This window comes from Uloborus diversus, chromosome 3, assembly GCF_026930045.1.
Source record: "Uloborus diversus isolate 005 chromosome 3, Udiv.v.3.1, whole genome shotgun sequence".
Classification (NCBI taxonomy): domain Eukaryota; kingdom Metazoa; phylum Arthropoda; class Arachnida; order Araneae; family Uloboridae; genus Uloborus; species Uloborus diversus.
In genome coordinates, this window is record NC_072733.1 from 101008924 (window position 1) to 101033216 (window position 24293).

Sequence of the window (24293 nt, forward strand, 5' to 3'; positions counted from 1 at the left end):
GTCTTCTTTAAACTCAACAAATCGAAAAGCACGTTTAATGAGAACGTCAAAAATTGAGCTAAATATTCAGAATTGGTTTCTGACAAACTGATGCAATTAAAAAAAGATGCATCAAGTGATGATTACATCAATTATTGGTTTTTAGTTTTCATTCTTTTTTCTCGTTTTCACATGCTATTTAAAAAAATGTTTAACATTTTCAAATTTCAGTTATGTTCTGAACCGCGACGACCATTTTAATATGAGGTGAGGTCCAAATAGAAAAAGGTTTGGCACCACTGCCATAAGAGATTAAAAAATCATCAAAAATATTTTTTATTACAGTATGAAGTATGAGTTTAATAACTTTATTTCTGGAAACACTTCGGAAAACAATCGCAAAAAAATGTCCCCTGTGGCCCAAGCTCGCTTATTATAACCCCAGTTTATTACGTTTTAGCTGCAATCTTAGAAGTTTGGATTTTAAAAGATTGGAAAGTTTTGTGTATTTGCCCATGAAAATGAAATTACATACCTTTCCTAGCATCCATTTTATTTCTACCTACATTCGTAGCATAAGATGGAAAAACGCAGAACTTCGAGGCTGTTAAGCTACCTCTCTCTAAATGTTAAAATTATGAGCTCAAACTTCACAATAATTTATTTTTACATAGGTGAAACCGAATGGGAGAGTAAAAACAATAAAATAAGAAATAATAAAAAGGCCTACTTTGGACCACTCTAATTTACCATGCTGTTTCGTATAAGCTGAAAAAGATGCCATCATAAACAGGGGCGGATACAGAAAAATCTTTAGGAGGAGACCCGGAAAATTGAATCCCCCCCTGCCTATTCGATGTTTAACAACAGAGTTTTAATGACTCTATTTTTAAATGGTTTTGCGGTCAATGAATCTACTTCTAAATATAAGAATATTATGCACTAATATATTTTGAATGTGGACGGAAAACATCTTCAACGTTTCAAGCCAATTAAATACTAAACCCAATTTAATGTCACTGAGATGCTATGCAATGAGTGGTTTTAATTAGGAACATTGAGGGCAATGTTATTAAATAAACCCGTCCCTCATTTGAGTTTTTTTAAATTAATTTATATTTTAACTACAAAATATTATTTGAGTAAGAAAATCATAACTTCATAAAACATAAGTTTTATTGAAGAGTTCAGAAACTATTTCTGTGTGAATTTCAAAGCAGTTGCTGATTTGTTTTTAAAGTCATGATACAGTTGAGATAACATATTGATGCTACATGCCGTTTCCATTAAGAATCATGATTTTTCCAAGAAACTACCATCATGTGATTTCTATCATTTTTCATGAGCTGAAAAAGAAATCTATTACTTCGCAAATAGCTGCCTGGATCAAAATGACTTTTTTTAGGTGAACCTACACATTTTTTTAAAAATGTTAATTATTGATTCCATAAAAGAAGAATTAATAGACTAATGGCGATAATACGTTCCCTAGAATTCGAAACCAGTGAGTTAAATGTATTCTGCCACTCTGGGCCTCTGACTCCAGTATTACTTCTTTAGCAAACAAGAATGCTTTTATTCGAAATATGCTGTGTGTGTTTGGGTTAATAACCTATATAAAAAATGCAAAAAAGAATTCAATTAAAATAATTAATAAAATAGTTAAATTAATTATTCCCTTTTTTTGGGGGGGGGGGCTGCCTCACCCCTAAAATCCGCTACTGATCATAAACTTATGATTTGCTTTCTGACCCGCCATAACTCTTCTAGGTAAGCACATACATATGTATTTTTTTTCTTAACCGACTTCAAAAAAGGAGGTTATGATCTCGTATTGCGGCTTTTTATGTGTGTTTTCGAATTATTCCAACACTACTGGAACGATTTGAAAAAAAAAAATTTTTGTTTGTTTGGAAGGGTATACTTTCTAGATGGTCCAATTGTAATTTGGTCTGGATCTGATAAGGGGTCTCGGAGAAATCCAAGAAACTTTAAATTTCATACGTCATGGTCATGTGGAGTTGCTGTGATCGGTGTATTTTCACACCTAAGCTTATGGCTTTCTCTTGAACGATATTTAATTCTCGCGGCACATAGATGATTAATTTTCTCAAGGCTGCGCCGCATGGTAATTTTTTATTATAGGTGTTATTAATGTATTTAATACTGCGTAGTAAAGCAGCAAATTAAATATATTTTGCTACTTTAATAGTTGAATCAATTACCTTAATATTTTATTTAATATTTCAATTTTTAAATATATCTAGTGTTCAATTGAGGGGTAATTGAATACAGAACACCCCTCCCTCACGATTTAATTTATATTCTTTAATAATATACAGGGGCGCCGACTTGCAAAAATTATTGGGGGTGCCGGACATCACCGGGGGTTTAGGGGGTTATTTAATCCCTCAAAGGTCCCCCCCCCTCAAATAAAGGTCAGATTTTTGTACCTTGAAAATGCCACATTTTCTGGTGTGTGTAATTTTTACAAACAAATAGTATGTGACATGGCATTTTCGAAGTAAAAGAATCTAAAAATTGGTTTACAAATTTCCTGGTTCAACTTTTAAATCATATCACTTGTCTTAGAGAGATTTTTTGTGCTATTTTATGGGGAGCCGTGCAAGTGCCGTAACTAGGCATTGATATTGTAAGGTAGGAAGGACAGTTGACTTGAATGGAAGGGCACTCCCAGAGACGCCGACATTTAAAATAATGGGGGGGGGGGGTTAAACCGGAGGAAATTTTCTAAATTTGAGATGAAAAATAGTGAGTTTTTTAAGTATTTTGAAATCATATAATCAGCATAAGAACCCCGAAAACTCGACAAGCCTGACACATATTTTTTGGCTTTGAAAAAGGGAAAACATAAATACAAACACGCACAGTATTTTCGTAAAAAAATAATTTCATTTATGCATGTTTTTTTAAGACCAGTTGTTTTTTCATTAGTTATACCGGCTAACATATTCAAGTGTAAACGCAATCTCCCAATGTCTAGGTTATTTTTGAAAACTCAGTTGATTTTTCAAAATTTGTTTCACATCTGTTTAGTAAAAACAAGCACTCTTGTTCAACTGCAATGATCTGTGTGAGTCCAGTTGATGTAAACCGCCCAAAAATTCAGTATTGCACCATTTCACAAACCTCAATGCAAAGTGCCTTGTAGTACTACTTTTGGATTTTGAAAGCGTGCGGTGAGCTGGCTTCGTTGTTTTCACACTTCTTTGGTATACGTCGGTTCCGAGGAAGCGAAGGATCATCATTTTGTGAAGGTTTTTCTTTTAAACACAATTCCCAAAAGTATTCAAAACTATCACGCCTCCCATTTAATACACAAATCAAACCCTCATATATTTTTTCCAGATCTGCAACACTTACATGAGCTCGCCGCAGCGCTGCCCACCGGCAACAGATTTGACCCGTAAGTTAGCGCACTTGGATAAATTCTAAGTGTGCTTGCAGCACTATAACACCATCATTATTCACACTACTTGCTTACCATTTAACTTGCTTACTACCGTAGTAATGATTTTTTTTAACTCATTACTGAATGTATTTTACAAGGAAAACTATCTTCAAACAAGGAAAATAAAAGATAAATTTATGAGTTTAGAAAACATAATATAACTAATATTTTCTTGATTTATTGGGGGGGCTCTGCCCCTCAAAAATATTTTTGAGGGGGCTCGGGCCCCCTCAGGCCCCATGGAGTCGGCGCCACTGATAATATACATTATTATTTTGACCAATATTCTGGATTTACTATTTCACGATGACGCCAGTTCAATTTGAAATTTCGGTTATATTAATTAGCAGGCTTAAAAAAAGGGAGGTTCTGAACTCGTCGGATTTGTTTTTTCTTTGTACAATGTTCCATAAATACTCGAAGACACCTGTACCCAGGGGCGTGCACAGGGAGGGGGAGGGACACCTGTTGGCCCGGGCCAGAGCCCGGAGGGGGCTCAATATTTTTGTAACTAACGGTGAAATATAGTGGTAAACAATATGGAGAGGGGCCCGGAAAAGTCATTTGTGATGGGCTCCAAAATTTCTGTGCACGCCCCTGCCTGTACCGATAAGGAAAAGTCTTTTTTTTTGTTTGAAACAGAATAGTTCCTCGGCGGTCTAATGTTAATCAAGTTCAGGCTTGATGAAATTGAGGGAACTCTTCAAATATCATACTCTCATTTAAATCGATTTGTACTTTATTAACTTTGTATATCATCTCACTTAGGGAACCAGTTTTTGTGCTTTTTTTTTTTGTTTAGTGGTGGTTTTGTTTAGAGGTGGGGTAACTTAGGTTCCAAATCTTTGATTTACCCTATTTGTTATTTAGGGAAAAGTTAAGGGTAAAACAATAAATTTCATGCAATTTCCCTCACAAACGATTAAATATAAAACCCATTGATAAAAAAAGGCCATAAAACAAAGGTTTATACTTTCTTTACCTATAGTTAAAGAAAATACTAAAAATATATATTATTAAGAGTAGTGATAATGAAAATTTTGAATTAAGGATTCTCTGAAGCAAACATAAAATTCATTCTAGTGGAATTTTTAATCTTCATCTATAGTGGGGGGCCATGAGAAACATGCAACTTTTATCACGAGTTACATAACACTAATTGTGAAACATAAATTACAATATTACAATTCTAATATTTACAATTTTACAAATTTAAACTTAAAGCGATGTGTCTCGTGCATTTGCTTTCAGAAAGCAACCTTTGATAACGTTGAACAAATGATGAAAACATTTTTTTTTTTTTTGTACATAGTTACGCATTTGAAAAACTCTTTCTTCACAGTCGTCGGAAGTCTCCGAGACGCTCGCCGTGTTATTTACACCACTAAAAAGCAAAAAATAAATTACTTTTAAATATAAAAAAAAAAACCGCCTTCAAAAAATACCCAGGAACTAAAAAGCAAAAAATAATTGCTTACATTTACATTCTATTTCTTACCCAAACATAGAAATGAAATTTATTTTACAATTGCAGTACAAAAATCAACTAAACTAAACACCAAATTATAAAATAAATACCGATTTAAATTACTATACGATATTATTTTAAATACCTAACTAATTATATACGATCTCTTCATTTTTAAAAACCTTTTGAAGTCGGGGGCCTCCTATATACTACTACCTACCGTAACTGAGTAGGTTTAGTTTCAAAGACTAATTTCGCGTATAGTTAAATTAGTGTTTAATTCAGGATTCAGCAGGGTGTTAGTTACGTTATGTAGTTGTTTATAGGAGGCCCCGACTTCAAAAGGTTATTAAAAATTAAGAGATCGTACATAATTAGTTAGGCATTTAAAATAATTCATCGTATAGTAATTTAAATCAATGTTTATTTTATAATTCGGTGTTTAGTTGATTTTTGTACTGGAATTGTAGAATAAATTTCATTTTCTATGTTTGGGTAGGAAATAGAATGTAAGTGTAATCAATAAGCAACTAAAGCTCCGGGACCAGATAATATTTATCCAAAAGTTTTAGTTGAATGTGCAGAGGAATAAGTGGATGTTATTTTGAATATTTTCAATGCTTCTTATAACTCGGGGACGGTGCCAGAGGACTGGAAGCTGGCTAACATAACGCCACTCTTCAAGAAGGGGTCTAAGTGTATTGCTGGGAATTATAGACCTGTAAGTTTAACTTCGGTGACTTGTAAGATTTTCGAAACTTTGATCAAAATTAAGATCATGATGTTCTTAGAGACTAATAGTCTGTTGACTAGTTTGCAGTATGGTTTCAGGAAAGGTAAACCCTGTACTACTAATTTATTGCATTTCTACGACAAGGTTACCTCAGCTTTAGATAACAAAAAATGTGTGGATGTTGTTTATATTGATTTTCAAAAAGCTTTTGACAAGGTACCGCATGTTGCTCTTCTCAGCAAGTTAGCTGACATTGGAATAGGAGGAAAAACTTTACTTTGGGTTAGAAATTGGCTTACTGGGAGGAAGCAAAGAGTAGTTGTGAGAGGAAATCATTCTAATTGGAGTGATGTTTTAAGTGGGGTTCCTCAGGGATCAGTTTTAGGGCCTCTTTTGTTTATTATATTTATGAATGACATCAATGAAAATATTTCTGGAAGCATGAATTGTTTTGCTGACGATGTACAAGTTATGGGGATTGTCGAAAATGAAGAACAAGTAAAACAGCTGCAAGAGGATTTAGATCATATTACTAAGTGGGCAGATAAATGGGGTATGGCAGTTAATGTAGGGAAATGTAAAGTGCTACACTTAGGTCATGGAAATAAGCGTATGAGATATCGTATACAGGGTTCAGTCATAAATCAAGCAGAAAATGTTATGGATCTGGGTGTCTTTATAAATCAGGACTTCAAGTTTAGTCAACAGTGCAGTATTGCTAGTAACAAAGCCAACAAAATGCTTGGGTTCATCAATAGATCTATTTCAAACAAATCTAAGAAAGTTCTTCTGCCTTTATATAGGAGTTTAGTAAGACCTCATTTGGAGTATGCTGTTCAGTTTTGGTCGCCTTATCTGAAGAAAGATATTTTTGTATTGGAAAGGGTTCAAAGAAGGGTAACTAAATTAGTAAGGGGACTCTCAGATTTAGATTATGATACCAGACTTAATAGGCTTAACATGTATAGCCTGGAGCAAAGGAGAGTCAGAGGGGACATGATTCAGTTATTTAAATTTATCAAAATGAAAGTTGTAAATGGATTAAATTTTTGCGGGGAAAGCAGGACAAGGGGTCATTGTTTTAAGCTATTTAAATCTCAGGCTAACTTGGAAATCAGGAAAAACTACTACTTTAGCAGGGTCGTGGGCACTTGGTATAGCTTACCGGAAGAGGCGGTAATGAGCAAGGGAGTGGATAGCTTTAAGAGGGCCATTGATCTTCATTGGGGACTAATTAATTGACTAGGACCAGCCTAGCTGGGCCCAGAGCCTGTTGCTGGTCGTCACATTTGTATTTGTATTGTATTTGTATTTGTAATTATATTTTGCTTTTTAGTTCCTGGGTATTTTTTGAAGGCGTTTTTTTTTATTTAAAAGTAATTTATGTTAATTGCTAATTCAATGAAAAAAGAAGTAATAGACAAATCGCGATAATATATACCCTTGGGTTAAAACCATTGAGTTACATATCTTTTTTCGCACTGTCCTTAAATTCCAATAATACTCGAAAAGCAAACAAAAGTGATAAGGGTAAGTTCAAATTTTCTTCTAGGCACATTCAAATATTCTTTCCTTTTTATATGATGTAATAATTTAAAAATATATATAGTTACATTGTGACAAAATTAATTAAAAATTATTTAATGGGTGAGTTCAATTAATTTTATCCCTTCGAAAGAAGCACGTAAACTCTCAATCCCCCCCCCCCCCCCCCCCCCCGCAAAACTTTGCAACTGCATTTAAATCGTGATTTAAATACTTTTAAAGCTTAAATTTTATGTTTATATACATAATTTTACAAAAAAAAAACGCAATTATTTATTAAAAATTAAGCAAAATTAAAATTATTTAAGAGCGTCATTTTTGCCAGGATTTTTCCTCGCAATTTTCAAGCGAAGGAAAAATGGCTTTCCATACAGCTATTTAGGACAGTCGATCTGTGGACAGCAGGTGGAGAAGAAACCCGCCCACAAGTGGGGTGCTGACCGTTTCCCCGAAAAGGCCATAAATCACTTGCGTAGAGGCGAATCTCGTACCTTCGTAAAGGGGGATGGAAATTTTTAGTTTGTGAATTGGAATAGGCTCACCATTTATTTGATTACTGTTGTTCTATTAAAGCTATCGAAAATATTTTAACATCTTTAGAAAGCTGAGATTATACGCTATGCTTCTATTTTTTTAAAAATCCGAAAACTCCTCCTGGTTCGTCAAAAATTCACCTTTTCTCAAAGTTCAACTTCAAGTTTGTATAAAAAATTTTTGAATTATTTTAATGAAAAACCGCAAAAATAGAAGCACTCTATAGTCGTCACAGATTAAGTCAAAAAAGAAAAGTTTGAAAATATCAATTTCCCGATGAGCTATCGTAAGAATGAGAAGACATTCTGCCCGGTAGGTTAACATAGGGATACGAAAACCGGGAATCTGTCTGATGCGGCCTCTTAAAAGCACAAGAATACTTAATTATATGATAAAATACAATAAAAATACTGAAACTGAAGTAGTAAAATAAACAATTACAGTAAAAAATCACTTATCTCAGGAGCAGCAAAAACACCCCCAGCAACTCTAGCGCCCTCTAGCGGCGAAAAAGGTTCAAAACATGGTTCAAAACTAACGGAGAAAGAAAACTCCCTCGTTCCAAAAGATATAAACAGCTGTGAATAAAAATGACATCAACGTTTATAAAGTACAAATAAAATAGTAAAATGGAGTTAAAAACTCATCAAACAGCTGTTTCAGGGCTGTCATATGCAAGCCCCTTCATCATCCCCTTCATCGCAAAAAAGAAGAATGAAAAGTCCACACAATGTAGACCAGAACTGTCAAATGGCATACATAGGACAGACCCGACGTTCTCTTAAATTCCGTATTAATGAACATGAAAATTATGTCAAGAAGCAAGATTTAAAACATTCCTCGATTGCACAACACTGTTGGTCTTTCAATCATATTTTCGATTTTTCTTCTGCCAAGGTTATTCATGGGTGTTCCTCGATTTATGATTTAGATTTTTGGGAATCCTATTACATTTAGAAAAATTCTGCTTCAATAGTTAATGATTTGTCAAGTACACCCCCTTTCCCCAGTGTTTGGAAATCTTATCTTTAAAAAACTTTTTTCCATTTGTGATGTTTTTTCCGCACTATATGGTGTCGTTGCTGTTCTGTGATGCATGTGTTTCCGGTTTCCATGTCTATTTACTTTGCTTCCTTCCATTTTTGTTCATTCATCGTTCTGGTCTACATTGTGTGGACTTTTCGTTCTTCTTTTTTGCACTGATGAAGGGGCTTGCATATGACAGCCCCGAAACAGCTATTTACTGAGTTTTTAACTCCATTTTACTACTTTATTTGTACTTTATATACACGTTGATGTCATTTTTACTCATTCCATAGTACAAAGTTTTCGACGGCTTTTTTACAATAAACAGCTGTACACATTTGTCATCGTTTCTTCCCCCCTCCTTTGACCCCCTCAGCTACAAAACGGTAGACTAAAATTAGAAATAATCCGTTCTTTTCTTATCTCACTCTAGACATTATGGAGTCTTTTTTTGGGATGGAAGAAAAAAAATCAGGTTCTTCAACGAGCTTACTAGACAGAAAAAAATATCGTTGCAGACAGGTTTTGTTAGAAAATGATTATTGCTGTACGCAGATTTAAAATGCATTGAGTAAAAAGGAAATTTGCAGGTACCAAAGGGAAATATCGTTGTATGCTGGTTTATTGTTATGGACAGTATTGTTATACACAGGTTTTACTGTATTTATACAAGATTAAACTGATGTCTCTCCATTGAGTTCAAGTTCAGTTAATTGAGTCTTACATTACCATTGAAAAACAAACTATTTGTCTTATTTGGGCTATAAAATTAACCTTTTGAACCCTTTACTATTACAATTTTTTATTTCTTTCAGTTGAATATTTTCTCTCTTTTTATCGTCTAATATCTTTTATTTTCTCAGGTTTAAAGCCAACAATAATAAAATGTTTAGAGGCTCATCGAGATGATGAACTGTCAGAAAGAAGGGAGAAGAGAAGGAAACTTCAAGATAAGTGTAATGAAAAAAGTGATGCAACCTTAGTCAAAGACAAAGAATCATTTGTGGTGGTTAGTAGCACTCCACAACCAAATGGTGAAGCTCGTGCTCCATCAATGGAAGTATGTTGCTTATTTCTTAACACAATTAAGTGCTAAATTTTAAACTTTCTAGCTTTAATTATAAAAACAGCGTCACTTTCATTTTATGCAAGAGTCGTTCAAATAAAATCCCGAGAAATCCTTAACGATGCAAATTTATAAAAGTGTCCCAATACTTTCGATAATATAGTGTAGTATAGTAATATATATATATATACAGTCAAACCCCGCTATGATGAGCTCTCAGCGGACTGACTTGAGAGATCGCTAAAACGGAGGTTTTGCTACATCCAATTTTTTGATTTTATGTACGTTTTGTTGGTTTTTCTGCCAACTATTGCAAACAAATCTACAACTTGTTTATCTTGTTTCTGTCGCAAAAAAAAAATTGCTTAAAACACTGAGAAAACCTTAAAATTGTAATTCTGCCAGATAGTGACTTTTGTAAATTTAGAAAGGAAAAATTACTTGTAAAGTGAAAATAGACACGCTGCTTTCCAGTTTCAGAATAAATTCAACTTAATCCCCTACAGAATTTTTTTGACTTGTCTAATTTAGCCGTTGTGAGAGTGAATTTCACAACACAATATTATCAGAGGAACAATAGGTGAGTAGTGGTTTGGATTGTTGTATTCTAGTGAAAAACGGGTAACTACTGTAGAAGATGGTGTTTGTTCATGGAAAAATTTATGAGGAATTAAACTGGGAAACGGCTATGAAAAACTGAAAATTATAGAATTTTTGGATCACTGTAGCCGATTCTACAGCTTTCGTTATAAGCGTTTGAAAATACATTAAGAACATAGGTCTTCAGTTCGGACCAAGTAAAAGGTTCGCTACATCCAGGGGATCATTATATCCCAGGTTGGACTGTATATATATATTTGAATGTTCACATTGAATAAATATTTAATAAAAAAAAATTTGGATTTTTTATTATGGTAAAATCCATGTCAACTTAAGAAGGGCTGTAACATAATGGACTCGGATTTTTTTGAATTTAACATATGTTAAAATTCATAAACTCCTAGGCGGAGATGGAGGCTGCCAAAGATGGTGGTCGTGTCATGATTTCTCACTTGGGATTTTCGTCAAAATCTTTTAAGTACATTATCTCAGGAAAGGTAGAACATATTTTGTTGTGGTTTGTTTTATTTAAAAGGATATTTTTTCTTGTTTAAAAACATATTCAACATTTTGAAATATGTGCTTTACTTTTTTTTCCAGTCCATGGGCGGATTTATGGGGGGCACAGGGGGGCAATGCCCCCCCCCCTTTGGGAGAACTTTATGTAGTAACAACACATCTTCCAAAAATTAAAAAAAAAAATTGAATAGTTCAGAAGGGCATGGGTGGATTTATAGGGGGGGCATAGGGGGCAATGCCCCCCAGTTTTGGTAGGACTTTATGTAGTAACAACACATCTTCCAAAATCTTAAAACAAAAAAATCATGACTTTTTCTTTTTTGAATTGTTCAATGAAAATGAAGAGGGGTGCTGGGTGAGGTCACTGGGGTGCTGAAAATGTGTCTAAATTCACTATTTTGGACTGAAAACCATTTGGGCAAGTATATGAATGAAAATATTGGCTAAACGAGCTATACATTAAGCTGCAACACTTATAATATGACGATTATTTCAACAAATTAGAATCTAAAGCAAATGGGAAAAACTCCCCCTTCCCCATTCGCGCTAACAGAACGTTCTACTCGTTATGTTTTGTGTCCACATTTCAAATATTTATTTGTGCATAATATTTATGTTCTTAGTATATTAATTGGCCTTTTGAGAAATTCTAAAAAACAGAAGTTTTTTTTCCTTCTCTCTCTCTCTCTCTCCTTTTTAAGAGAGAGAATAAATACTATCGCAAACTGAATAAATTTCAGTTATCTGAGTGTTCTGATTAAATGAATCTTTTAACTTAGAGGGAGAGTACAATTTTACTTACTTTATAAATACTGTTTAAAAAGTAAGTTAAGTCATAATCATCTAAGTCTAAGTGAGTCAGTCCTTGTCATTATTGAAATCTAAATAATTGAGTCATCAAAAGTTCTGGAAAAATTTGCTGACATTTTATAAAAGTCTATAAAAACCTAACAAAGATTGCTAAAATCGTAAAAATCCCTTAACCATAAAAACTGACGAATTTTTGTAAACATTACAAAAAATCAAGCAAAAATTTACAGGTAAGAGTGAATTACAAACAGGGTCGAATTTGCCTATAAGATAAACAAGCTGTTGCTTATGGCCCCTGCTTTGAAGTGGGTCCCTAACTCCCAAAAAAAAAAATTCATGATTCGTTCCTTAAAAAATGGAAATTGCTTGAAAAAACTAATTTCTTTTTTAAGTGCTTGAAAACTGTGGCTACAAACTTTAAATTTTAAAATTTCTAACAAATAGTAGAGGGGGAGGACTGCCAACATATGTCAAATTCAGCTCCTTGCCACATCCTGTATTAAAAATGTAAAAATCATGGTTCTCACGTTTATAATATATTATTTGAAGTAAAGTTTTGAGACTCACATGTTTCATATCTTGCTATTTATTCAATCCTGAATGCAGTATTTTGAAAATTCTTTTGTATTGATTGCTTTTATCTTACTTCTTATGCATATTGTCTATCTGTTTAGCACGGAAAAAAAATACTACTTCTTACCGAGGGGACATGATTCAGCTGTTTAAATTTATTAAAACGAAAGATGTTACGGGGCTAAAGTTTAGCACTGAAAACAGGACAAGGGGTCATTGTTTTAAGCTATTTAAATCTCAGGCTAACATGGATATTAGGAAAAATTATTATTTTAGCAGGGTAGTGGAACCTTGGAACAGCTTACCGGAAGAGGTGGTAATGAGTAAGGGAGTAGATAGTTTTAAGAGGGCCATTGATCTTCATTGGGGATTGTAAATTGACTAGGACCAGTCTAGCTGGGCCCAGAGCCTGTTGCTGGTCGTCACTTTTGTATTTGTATTTCTATTTCTATTTCTCTTCGTTTTCTGCCCCACTTGCAACTGAAGAAAAGTTGCTGTCATGAGAAATCTATGGTTTCTTTTTTCTTTTAAAGTTAAAATAGTTATTTCTCCCAAAGTAAGAACAGGACTGCAAAAATTTACAATCAATTACTAAAATACCAGAGACTGGAAAGTACAAATGAAGGGCGTTAAATAATTTTATTTATTTCAGAATCCTTGAAAAAAATTAGATAAGTCTTTGAAAATTCTAAGCAAAGTAGGCTCCAATTACTTCTACTGCATATTGTTAATCTGTTTAGCCAGGAAAAAAATGATACACTATCTCTATTCCTTTTCGTTTTCTGCACCACCTATAATTAAAAAAAGGTTGTTGTAATGAGAAATCTAGTTTATTTTTTCTTTCAAACTTAAAATGGCTGTTTCTTACAAAGTTTGAACAATACTGTACAACTGTAAAATCTAGTTATCAATTTCTATGTCTATCCAATTAACCTTTATAAGACTTCAATATGCAGAATTTTATATCCATTTTACAAAATTTCTTCTGGGGGAAAAACCCCCGACCCCCTAAAATTGGAGATATTCTATTTCCCACTTAAAAGGGAGCCCTGCATCACTCTCTTGATACCAGCTCCCTCTCTTAAGGTCAATTAAAAAGGACAGCATGAAAACGCACATTAATGAAAATGACACACAAAAAAGTAAAGCATGGACTTATGCATCACAGGAAACAGACAAAAACTTAGGAGTGGGGGGGGGGGCAATAAAAATGTTGCTAAAAAAAATCCTTCCCCCTTCAGGAACTCAGTCCTAAATCCGCCTATGTTCCAGTCTTTTGAAAAAAAAAGTTTAATATTTTTGATTTTTCTCAAATATATCAATTTTAAAAATTTTCATTTTTTTACAGTTTATTAGTACCACTGAGCACTACGCTCCCTGAAAAGGAGAGCTTCCACTTTTTCGTTTAACAGATTTTAGAGGCATTTGAAAAAATGAGGGTTTTTAAGGAACTCTTTACGTAATTGCAGACCTGTAAATTCAAAAAAAAAAAAAAAAGAAATTGCAGCAAGTGGCCAGAAAACACTTTTAGTTAAGTTATGTAGCGAAATTTTTATTTTGAGTCGCCATTTTATTCAGGGTATGAAATTTGATGAGAACATTTAGCTTAATGATTCTTTCGGCGCTACGCTGAAAGGTTGCGCGGGGAAGTACAGTGAATCGACTGGAGCAGGGTTCTAGTTTTCATAAAAAATTACTGGATAAATTAGAGACTCAAAATGATTCGCTGTATTAACTAATCAAAAGTGTTTTCTGGCCACTTGTTGCAGAAATTTTTTTGAATTTTCAGGTCTGCAATTATGTCAATAGTTCCTTAAAAACCCTCATTTTTTCAAATGCCTCTAAAATATTGTAACGGATTCGGTGCGACTTCCACTTTCTTGAAATTAAGACACAGTTCTTGATAAAAACACAGGAGCTTTATTTACACTATGTACAGGAGAAATCGTTAACAACTGCTAAAATAATCATCAGCAATTAAGCATATATCACTCAACACTGTAAACTCAACGGTTACACACGTATTTACTTCCAAATAACAAAAACAACGCAGCGAAATGCCTCGCTATAAACAGAGCTAATACACACTCTCAGTACAAATTCTCAATCGAAACTCAACTCTTTATCCAGCGTAACGGTTTATATACACACCGAAAGAAATCTCTCAAATATTCAAACGCTTCTGGAAAATAGTAGACCGTTATCCTTCTGGAAAATAGTAGACCGTTATCAAATTTTATCAATGAATAAAAAAGAAATAGGGGGTTTGTATACTTTAGCCATATGTTAAGGGGTTGTATATTCATTATGGGAAACTATTTACAGGTTACGTTACTACAATAATTACTATTTACAGAATTTGTTACATTATGTTAAACAAAAAGTGGAAGCTCTAGTTTTCAGGGAACATAGTGCTCAGTAGTACTAATAAACTGTAAAAAAAATGAAAATTTTTAAAATTGAATTATTTGAGAAATATCAAAAACATTATTTTAGCCTTTTTTTTCATAAGACTGTGGAAAAAAACTAAAGCACATATTTCAAAATGTAGCATATGTTTTTAAACAAGAAAAAATATCCTTTTATACAAAACAAAATGCAACAAAATATATTCTACCATTCCTGAGATAATGGTACTTTAAAGATTTTGACGAAAATCCCAAGTGAGAAATCATGACAGGACAGCCATCTTTGGTGACTTGTATTTTGGCCCAGCAATTTTTTTGGGCAAAACAGAAAAAAACGTGTTTTTTAATTTTTTATGAATTTTAACACTTTTTAAATTCAAAAAAATCCAAGACCATCATGTTACAGCCCTATCAATGTTTTTGATATTTTGTCACAAAATGTAATTTATACAAAAGTATAGTTTCTGACAGGATGGTAAAAACCATGATTTTACTGTAGTGTCTGAAAGCTTGCCAACCCTGAAATAAATGCATGATGTGTGAATGGAATGTTCTGATTTTGAGTTTGTGATTAACATTCTAAATATGCCTCAAAATTATAATCAACCTCATAAAGTCCAATTTTAATTGTTAATATTTATTATTATTTTGTATTTATACTAATCTTAATGTCCTATGAATTAGCTAATTTGTCTGCATTCATTTTGAGAAATCATACATTTGTTAGTTTTCCAAGAGAATTTTTAATGATTATTATTTATAAGTACTCAAAAAAAAGTAATTTCATTAATTAAACCTAATTGATAGAATGTTGGGAAAAATAAAACTTGTTTTTGATGTTTTATCATAGAGGTGTGTTGGATCTAATATGCTAATTTAATCCTTATACAAATACAAATGTGACGACCAGCAACAGGCTCTTGGCCCAGCTAGACTGATCCTAGTCAATTTACAATCCCCAGTGAAGATCAATCGCCCTCTTAAAACTATCTACTCCCATGCTCATTACCACCTCTTCCGGTAAACTGTTCCAAGGTTCCACTACCCTGCAAAAATAATAATTTTTCCTAACATCCATGTTAGCCTGAGATTTAAATAGCTTAAAATAATGACCCCTTGTCCTGTTTTCAGTGCTAAACTTCAGCCCCGTAACATCTTTCATTTTAATAAATTTAAACAAACGAATCATGTCCCATTGGTCGAGTCCATGATAAGAGAATGAGAATGTCCATTTATTAGCTGTGTAGCCTGCCTTTGAACCCTTTCCAATACATTAATGTCTTTCTTAATGTAAGGAGACCAAAACTGAACATCATACTCCAAATGAGGTCTTACCAAACGTCTATATAAGAGCAGAAGAACTTCTTTAGATTTGTTTGAAATAGATCTATTGATAAACCCAAGCATCTTATTGGCTTTGTTGCTAGCAATGCTAAACTTTAAATACTGACTTATCAAGACACCCAGATCAGTAACTTTGTCTGCCTGACTAATGATTGAACCTTGCAAATAATAACTTGTGCACTTATTTCCATGCCCTAAATGTAGCACTTGACATTTCCCAACATTAACAGCCATACCCCATTTATCAGCCCATTCTGTAATATGATCTAGATCCTCTTGCAGCTGTTTTGCTTGTTCTTCATTTTCTACAGTCCCCATAACTTTGACATCATCAGGAAAACAATTCATGTTCCCAGAAATATTTTTGTGAATATCGTTCGTAAAAACAATGAACAAAACAGGCCCTAACACTGATCCTTGAGGAACCCCGCGTAAAACCTCACTCCAATTAGAATAATTTCCCCTTACAACTACCCTTTGTTTCCTTCCGGTCAGCCAGTTTTTTACCCAAATGAAAGTTTTCCCTCCTATTCCTATATCAGCTAATTTGCTAAGTAGAGCAACATGCGGTACCTTATCGAAAGCTTTTTGAAAATCAATGTAAACAACATCTACAGGCTTCTTATTGTCCAAAGCCATGGTAACTTTGTCATAGAAATGTAATAAATTAGTTGCACAAGATTTACCTTTCCTGAAACCGTACTGAAAACTAGTCAATAGATTATTAGTCTCTAGAAAATTTACTATCTTAATTTTTCACAATGTTTCAAAAATTTTGCAAATCACAGAAGTTCAACTCACAGGTCTATAATTTCCCCCACTCCCTTTAGACCCTTTCTTGTAGAGCGGTGTAATGTTAGCCAGCTTCCAGTCCTCTGGCACTGTCCCCGAGTTATAAGAAGCATTGAAAATATTTACGATTACATCTGCTAATTCCTCCGCACATTCAACTAAAATTTTTGGATAAATATTATCAGGTCCCGGAGCCTTAGTCTCTTTAATTTTTTTCAAATGAAGTAAAACGTCATCCCTGGAAAATACAAAGTCCTCAAGCTGTACTATAGCTTGTGTCTTGTTGATGTCAACTGTTGAGATACAGTTATCATTAAAAACACTTGAAAAAAAGTTAAGAACACTAGCAATATCACTATTGTCCTGAATTAAAATTCCGTGCTCATCAGCCAGTGGCCCAATATGACAATTTCAAACTTTCCCCGAATTAGCGTATGCAAAAAACCTCTTGGGATTCCTGTTTATGTTATCTGCCAGTCTTTGCTCCAACTCGCTTTTCTGAATCCGTACCAAATACTTAAATTTACGCCTTGCCTTACAATATTGGAGCCTATCTGCACTGTGACCAGTTTCTCTAAACCTATGAAAAGCAGTTTGCTTGTAATTTAGAGCGTCTTTAGTTTCCCTGGAGAACCACATTGGTCAAATTTTTTGTGTTAACACCCTTTCTCTTAAAGGAAGCATGATCCGCAACCGTTTTCGCTAGCTTTTCCTTAAACTCTGCCCACTGAAAATTCACATCGCTACTGTCCAATCCAGAAGAAAAAACTGCTTTCAAACTCTGCCTAAGTGCCACAAAATCAGTATTTCTGAAATTGGACACAAACCTAAAATTCTCTACTTTGCGTATCAAATTTAATCCCAAACCTAATACTGTTGTGGTCACTATCTCCAATGTGTTTCCCTACACATAACCTCTGAACAGAACTTCCATATCACAGAAAACTAGATCCAAAATCACGTCCTGTCGAGTACCCTGAGTTACAATTTGATCTAGAAAACAGTCACCAATTACTTTCAAAAATTCCTCTTCTCTGCTATTACCCCAGACAACCACCTATCTTTAAAAGTCATCTATAAGAGATCCACTAGCTATAGAACTAGAGATGAGGCAAGTCCAAAAGATGACTATAAGATGTCCGAATGTCTAAATGAATATCTACCAGTGGTCGAAAGGTTGCACTTTTTTGACTCCCACTGACGTCGAAAATGTCTAGACGTTCCGCAGCGATCTCAGAGATATCCAGGGGATATTCTGGATATCTCATAGACATCCGGAGGATGTTTCTTGCATATTCATAGGATGTCATGTCCAGATAGCTTTTGGATTTCTTAATAACTAGTTATTGATATCGATTTTTGATCCTGTAGATGTATGGGAGATATAAGAAACGATGTTTTAAAGGTTTAATGTTTTTAAATATATTTTAAAGCTGTAAACAAATTTACAGGTTTAAAACAAGCAACTTATTGTATATTAATAAATAAGTTATTTGTAAATTTCTTAGTTTTACATTCTCAATGCAGTTATAAGATCCATTTTACTGATAATTATGAATAAGTGTTGATATTTGTAAATAACTTATTTATTGATATATGAACAAAAGTTGTGATTTTGAAACCAGTAAATTTGTTTACAGCTTTAAAATATATTCCACAAAAATTAGTAAGTTATAAAGTCGGCATTCATTAGTTATTTATACTTTTCTTCTTTTTTCAAAAATCTTCAACGGATGGGTTTTCATTCTATGTGTACAAATACAAATGTGACGACCAGCAACAGGCTCTGGGCCCAGCTAGGCTGGTCCTAGTCAATTAATTAGTCCCCAATGAAGATCAATGGCCCTCTTAAAGCTATCCACTCCCTTGCTCATTACCGCCTCTTCTGGTAAGCTATTCCAAGTTCCCACGACCCTGCTAAAGTAGTAGTTTTTCCTGATTTCCAAGTTAGCCTGAGATTTAAATAGCTTAAAACAATGACCCCTTGTCCTGCTTTCCCCGCAAAAATTTAATCCATTTACAACTTTCATTTTGATAAATTTAAATAACTGAATCATGTCCCCTCTGACTCTCCTTTGCTCTAGGCTATACATGTTAAGCCTATTAAGTCTGGTATCATAATCTAAATCTGAGAGTCCCCTTACTAATTTAGTTACCCTTCTTTGAACCCTTTCCAATACAAAAATATCTTTCTTCAGATAAGGCGACCAAAACTGAACGGCATACTCCAAATGAGGTCTTACTAAACTCCTATATAAAGGCAGAAGAACTTTCTTAGATTTGTTTGAAATAGATCTATTGATGAACCCAAGCATTTTGTTGGCTTTGTTACTAGCAATACTGCACTGTTGACTAAACTTGAAGTCCTGATTTATAAAGACACCCAGATCCATAACATTTTCTGCTCCTTGTCGTAGAAATGCAATAAATTAGTAGTACAGGGTTTACCTTTCCTGAAACCATACTGCAAACTAGTCAACAGACTATTAGTCTCTAAGAACATCGTGATCTTAATTTTGATCAGTTTCGAAAATCTTACAAGTCACCGAAGTTAAACTTACAGGTCTATAATTCCCAGCAATACACTTAGACCCCTTCTTGAAGAGTGGCGTTATGTTAGCCAGCTTCCAGTCCTCTGGCACCGTCCCCGAGTTATAAGAAGCATTGAAAATATTCAAAATAACATCCACTAATTCCTCTGCGCATTCAACTAAAATTTTTGGATAAATATTATCTGGTCCCGGAGCTTTAGTTGCTTTAATCTTTTTCAAATGAAATAAAACCTCCTCCCTGGAAAATACAAAATCCTCAAGCTGTATAATAGCTTGTGTCTTGTTAGTATCAACTGTTGAGATACAGTTATCGTTAAACACACTGGAAAAAAAGTTATTTAGAACATTTGCAATATCCCTATCGTTTTGGATTAAATTTCCACTCATCAACCAAAGGCCCAATTTGACTGTTTCGAGCTTTCCCAGAATTAGCGTAAGCAAAAAACCTCTTAGGGTTCCCATCAATGTCATCTGCCAGCCTTTGCTCCAATTCCCTTTTCTGAATCCGTACCAAATACTTAAAATTTCGCCTTGCCTCACTATACTGGAGTCTCTCCGCACTCTGACCAGTTTCTTTAAACTTACGAAAAGTGGCTTGCTTATAATTAAGAGCTTCTTTAGTCTCCCTGGAGAACCACATGGGCCAAATTTTGGTATTAACACCTTTTCTCCTAAATGGAACATAGTCCCCAACGGTTTTAGCAAGTTTATCCTTAAATTCCGTCCACTGCTGATCTACGTCGCTATTTTCCAACCCTGAAGAAAAAACTTCTTTCAAGCTCTGCCTAAGTGCAACAAAATCAGTGTTCCTGAAATTGGGTACAAACCTAAAATTATCATCTTTGCACACTTCAAATTTAACCCGGAACCTAATGCTGTTATGATCACCATCTCCAATATGCTCCCCTACACTCAACCCCTGAACAAAACTACCTATGTCACAAAAAACTAGATCCAAAATTGCCTCCTCTCGAGTTCCCTGAGTTACAACTTGATCTAAGAAACAGTCACCAATTACTTTTAAAAATTCCTCTTCTTTGCCATTACCAGGATAAAAATTATTCCAATCAATACCCGGAAAATTGAAATCCCCTATTATGATAACGGATCCCTTACTGGACATGTCACTAATAATACGGTACATCTGTTCATCTTGTCCTTGGTTTGAATTAGGTGGCCTATAGATGTTTCCAAACCGTAGCTTTTTGCCTTTACTGCTCATCAACTCCAGCCAAACCATATCAATATCAGTAGGCTTATCATTTATGACCAATTCATTGCAAATAAAATTGTCTCTAACATGAAATAAAACCCCACCACCTCTTTTACCTACTCTATCCTGTCTGAACAAATTATACCCAGCAATATGTAATAACTCTGCATCAGATTCGGTAGCCCATGTCTCTGTAATTCCAATAACATCCAACTTCTCATCCATAACTATGCTTTTCAATTCATCCATCTTGTTCCTAATACTGCGAGCATTGGTATAGAAAACTTTAAGCATGCCTAAGTTGCTTTTATTTAACACCCTGAAATTTCCTAAATTACAATTGTTAACATTACTACTCTTGTTCGTCACTTTATTTCCATTTCTAGCAATACCCAAAAAAATTTCATTTTCTCGATACCTGATGCTTGAAACATGCCCCCCATTCCAACTTAGTTTTTTGACTCTGAAGCCCTTAAAATTAATCCACTAACCATTTTGACCCTTGTAGAGCTCAGATGCAGGCCATCCCTAGCAATCCAATCCCGTTTACAATGACTCCATACATCAATGAACCTGATACTGCGCTTTTCGCAAATTGACTTCAGTAGCAAGTTCATACTTCTAGCACGTTGATTTAGCCAGCTCCTATGCACTCCATACCTGGGAAGCAAACCAACCACTTGGACATTCGTCGAAAAGCTGGTTGCTTTATCCAACAGGGATTCCCATTCCCTAGAAAACTCCTCATTTTTACTGTGGCCTACATCATTTGTTCCCACCCACAAAGTAACCATGTCCTCCTTATTCAATACTCCCTTCTTTTCAGCAACCATATTAACGTCTTTTACCCGAGCCCCTGGTAAACAACACCAAGCCACCTTACGCTTTACTCTCCCAACTGTGTTACCACCTCCCTTACCATAGAGTCCCCCAAAATTACACCCTTAGTTTCCCAATCTAACTCCTCATTTGAAACTTCCCCCTGAATCTCATCACTAGAGCAATTTATTCTCATCACTAGGAATATATTTCTCTTCAGATAAGTCAGACTGTTCATTCGAACCATAATCTGTTTCAGATAAATCTGCAACAGTTTCAGGAATTAATGTTCCTATAAGTTTTGCTTGTCAACGGTTCTTCTCGACATCATGAAGATAATTATGTGACTGAGCACTTCATTATCATCGAAGAAAATAAACGTCAATGCTTCAAGCAAAGCACATGTTTTGGTGCACAAAAGAATTCCAGCAAACATGTTTGGAATTTACCTGTTTATATTTACTGCTTTTTAGACCCAAGTAATTTCACGTGTCCAGTCACATGTTTTTTAAATTTACCTTTCCCAACTTTGCCCCCTGTGCAGATAGCAGAAAACTGAAACCATGCAACCAGCAGGTGTTTCGCATTTTCCTAACAGTTCAAAAAATTAAACCTCACCAGCAGGTACTACTCAAGCTCAAAAGAACATTACTCACCCTGACACTTAACAATAGTCCATAGTATACACAACTGATAAGAGAAAAAAGAAGAAAACGGATGCATAAAGAAAGGTTCTCTTAGCGGTCAAAATGACCGTAGTCAGTCTTTCTAGGTATAAACATTTATAGCGACTATAATAATAATCCTAAAGAAAAAGGAACTACTGTTGTAAGATCTTAATAAATAGTTAGGAAAAGTCAATGAAGGAAAAAAAGTTTGAAAATTAAACGCAGCAAATATGAGCATTTGAAAATCGTTTGCGGTCAAAATGACCGCTTCCGTCTTTCTAGTGTTAACGCAAATTTCCTTGAGTACCAGGTTCATACACCTAGCCCGTTGGTTTAACCAACTCGTATGCACTCCATATCTGGGAAGCAAACCAACCACTTGGACATTTGCCGAACAGTTGGTTGCTTTGTCCAACAGAGAATCCCATTCCTTAGTAAACTCATTGTTGTTACTATGGAAACTCAATGGTTACTCAATGGAAAACAGCAAAAATCATGCCCACTCAAATGTAAACGGGGCATTCGACAGTATTTTTGACATTATGTAGAGTCCGTAACGTGACCTTTTTTTGCCATAACTTTTTAATTTACCGTTTGATTTGCAAATTATTTTAATTTGAGCTGGTGTGTTGGTAGGAAAAGATCAAAATAAAATAATATACTAATCAAACAGTAAATTAAAAAGTTATGGCAAAAAAGGTCACGTTACGGACTCTACATAAATGTCAAAAATACCGTGGAATGCCCCAAATACATTTATTTCTCAAAGTCGGGGGGGCAATGAATCACCCCCCCCCCCAAACCCCTAAATGATGAGCCTAAACAGATGGCAGTAGCACAAAGTTGAGTCCAACTCACCACGCTACCCAATAAACCAATTCATTATTTTGAAGTTCTTTAAATTCTGACTTTGTATCAGATGTTCCTTGTCTGATTGTTATTTACTGTGAAAACCTTCTTGGTTCTAATGCTTGCAACAGTTTCTCGCAACCTCTTTCACAAGTTTTGCACAAACTATCTCGACCGATTGAGTGTGGTATCAAATATTCAAGCTATGGCAAGGTTTTGACTTTCAATAAAGTTCAAAGTCTTCTGTTGCCATATATGACAACAATGGTATTGGTATCAGTTTACACTTAAGCCGATCAATAAGTTCAGAATAATCGGTTTTTTAAATTAATTAATGAAAGCTTGAAGAAACTAATGTGACGTGCTACTGGGGGCTCATTTCAGACTTTTAGTCTAGTTTTCTAATGTGCTGTGTGTAGCCCAATATCATCGCTACATCATATTCTATGGACGAAAAAAGAACGAGTTTCTATGAATGACGGGATCAAGAATTTCATTTAATGTTGTTTGGTAAATGTCTTGTTGATTGAACAACCTTTAATACATGCTTCGGACCGTATTTCACTTTGTAATGTTTAATGAATATTAAACCAAGCAGGAGTGTAAGTCCTTACTATAATTTTTCCTGTATCTACAATACGCTTGTCGGACTAATTTGAGAAATATGAAGTCTTAACACTCAGTTAGTACAGTTAACAATTGGGAACAACTGAGGGGTCTGGGATTCTTAACAGTTAATTCTGGATCACTTGTTGAAATAGTTTCTGTACTCGAGGTTTGGAAATTTCAACGAAAAGGTGAAATTTCCCTGCCATACTCAGTCAGTTGAGAGATGTGTAAAACTTGTGACAAAAACTGGTAGGAAAGTTTGCAGGCATGAAAACTCAAATGGTTTTATTAAGTAGACAATATTCAGATGAAGATCTTTGATGAAAAATTTGATACTAAGTCAAAACTTAAACAACTTCAACAGAAAAATCACACACAAATTGGTTGGTTGGGTAGGGTGTGTGGGGCGGGAGGAGGGAACTCAACTTGCTGCTACCTCCACATGGTGAGTCCTGAATCAATTTAACCTAGTGGAAAAATAAATAAAGCATTATACGAATGTTTAATGTTCATTGAAGGCCAAAGCCCTGCTATAACTTTAATATTTCATAGCTTACTCAATCAGTAGACAGATAAGCAAAATTTGTAACAGAAGCTGAAGGAAATGTCACAAGCGTGAAACCAAGAAGGTTTTCATAGTAAATAACAATCAGATCAATAACATTTGATAAGAATCCTGAATTTAAAGAACTTCAGCATAATGAATCATATCCA

General features: G+C 34.5%; 1 protein-coding gene across 1 annotated transcript in view; it reads left to right on the forward strand.

Annotated features, from left to right (window-relative positions):
* Positions 1-24293, forward strand: part of LOC129218399 (E3 ubiquitin-protein ligase HUWE1-like) — a 736974-nt gene that overhangs the window by 529422 nt on the left and 183259 nt on the right. The window contains exon 61 of the mRNA XM_054852650.1: positions 9621-9817. Within this exon, the coding sequence (XP_054708625.1) occupies positions 9621-9817 (197 nt within the window). The remainder of the gene's footprint in view (positions 1-9620; positions 9818-24293) is intronic.